Genomic DNA, 1,945 nt, shown 5'->3' on the forward strand with positions numbered 1-1,945 from the left:
GTAAAAAGATGCCAAAGTTGCCAAAGGCATGCGCCACAAAACAGGCAACCAAGACATGACATGATTCCAGTGAACTCCCCATGGTCATTCTATAAGTAGGCCATTGATATAGTTGGAGCATTAATGTGAAGTTTTTGATTGTCGCAATTGACTATTTTACCAAGTGGGTAGAGGCTAAGGCAGTTCGCACAATTACAGGTGTCCAAATTCCCAACTTTGTTTGGGAAAATATAGTTTGTCGCTTTGGTATTCCACGCGAACTTGTTAGTGATAATGGTGCATAGATCGCGCAAGATCCATTCAAAACATGGTGCGCGGATATGAACATCATTCAGAAATTCACGGTAGTTGCGCATCCTCAAGCTAATGGCTTATGCGAGGTTACTAATCGCGATATATTTAGCGGCATAAAGAAGCGCTTAAATGAGAAGCGAACTGCATGGGTGGATGAGTTACCCAATGTGTTATGGGCTCATCGCACAACTTTCAAAAAGAGTACTGGTGAAACACCTTTTAGTCTTGTGTATGGTTCGGAGGCAGTAATTCCCGCTGAGATTCTCATACCTACACATAGAATCGCCAACTTTGATGAAGGTGCAAATGATGAAGCCTTGTGCATAAACTTAAATTTTGTAGAAGAGCGCATGTTAATGGTTGCGATAAGGGAAGCAAACAATAAGCAACAAATAGCGAAGTACTATAACAAAAAAGTTCGCGCCCTTGCTTTTGATATTGGCGAATGGGTTTTGCGGAATGATATGCCTAAATCGGACGGTTTAGTTTATGCGATGTCGTTAGGTCGCAAGGTGCCGATATAAACTTACCAGTAGGGGTACCTCTATAGTTTTATTTATATTGCGGGGCCTAAATTCACTTTTTACTTTCTAGAGTAGAAGGTGTAAGTTAACCTAGGGTCGTATTTTTAAATGGTTTAACGAATTGAAGATCAAGTGGACAATTATTTTTGAGTAAATTACCTGGTTACAGATAGTAGTTGAGTTTTTAAGCTATTATTCCTAATTGCAGAAAAGTAAAGGTGGTGGAGGGATATCCGGAGTATGCAGATCAAGGTAATATTGACCAAGATATCGATTTAGGCTAGGGAAAGGTAGTTACGTTTGTTTTATGGTTATGAATAGAATAGTAATGATCTGGTTGGATGAGCCAATCACAAAGACCTACTTATCTCTGGACTCTCGGAGTTCTCTTTGAGTAGTAAGAAGCATGTCACTTGGTATGTAATTGAAGGGTTACCATACCTCGGAGGCTACCCTCAGTAAAGCAATGGGTTTATTAGTGAGTTGAGTTCGAATCCTAACCCTCTTTATGAGTTTCGAGAACTGAATAACAAAGTGTCCTGCTGATTGAACACTGATCACAAACAGAAGGAGTCCGTCGGGTTAAGTTGACAAAACTTTAATGTAAACTAATAACCTTACCATCATACTAGTGAGATCATACCAATCTAAATATTATACAGCATTATAGTTGATACGTTGAAAGTAAAACAGATAGAAATCTAGCAGAACAGTCAATAAGTATACTAGGTCTTAACAGCTCCTAGGAGGTCTCCTCAGAACAGTCAATAAGTATACTAGGTCATTCATGTCTCAATTCCTAGGTTTCGTGTCCTAAAAGTGTATTGACTGCCTTTCCGGAACACCGGCCATACCGAGTTCATAGAATCTTCAGGTACAGTAAAACTAAGGGTCTTAATCCTATGAAGTAGCTAAGTTCATATAGGTGGACTAGTCCTGATCACAACTTAGGTTGGTCAATGTGATGACCCGTCCAAATCTACTTGGACGAATACATCATTCATTGATTTCATAGTGAGGTTTTGACCTCTATATGATACGTTTTGTAAACATTGCATTCTTTTGAAAAGGCACACCATAAATGAATATATAAATCCAAGGTTTTTGATGTCTGATGATTTCTACGT

General features: G+C 39.0%; 1 protein-coding gene across 1 annotated transcript; it reads left to right on the forward strand.

Moving 5' to 3' along the window:
- The first annotated feature begins 320 nt into the window (after nucleotides 1-320).
- On the forward strand, nucleotides 321-818 carry LOC139868989 (uncharacterized). Its single transcript, XM_071857323.1, has one exon. It carries the CDS (start codon nucleotides 321-323, stop codon nucleotides 816-818), a length of 498 nt encoding a protein of 165 aa, XP_071713424.1.
- Nucleotides 819-1,945: the final 1,127 nt, after the last annotated feature.

Source organism: Rutidosis leptorrhynchoides, chromosome 9 (genome assembly GCF_046630445.1).
Source record: "Rutidosis leptorrhynchoides isolate AG116_Rl617_1_P2 chromosome 9, CSIRO_AGI_Rlap_v1, whole genome shotgun sequence".
Lineage (NCBI taxonomy): Eukaryota > Viridiplantae > Streptophyta > Magnoliopsida > Asterales > Asteraceae > Rutidosis > Rutidosis leptorrhynchoides.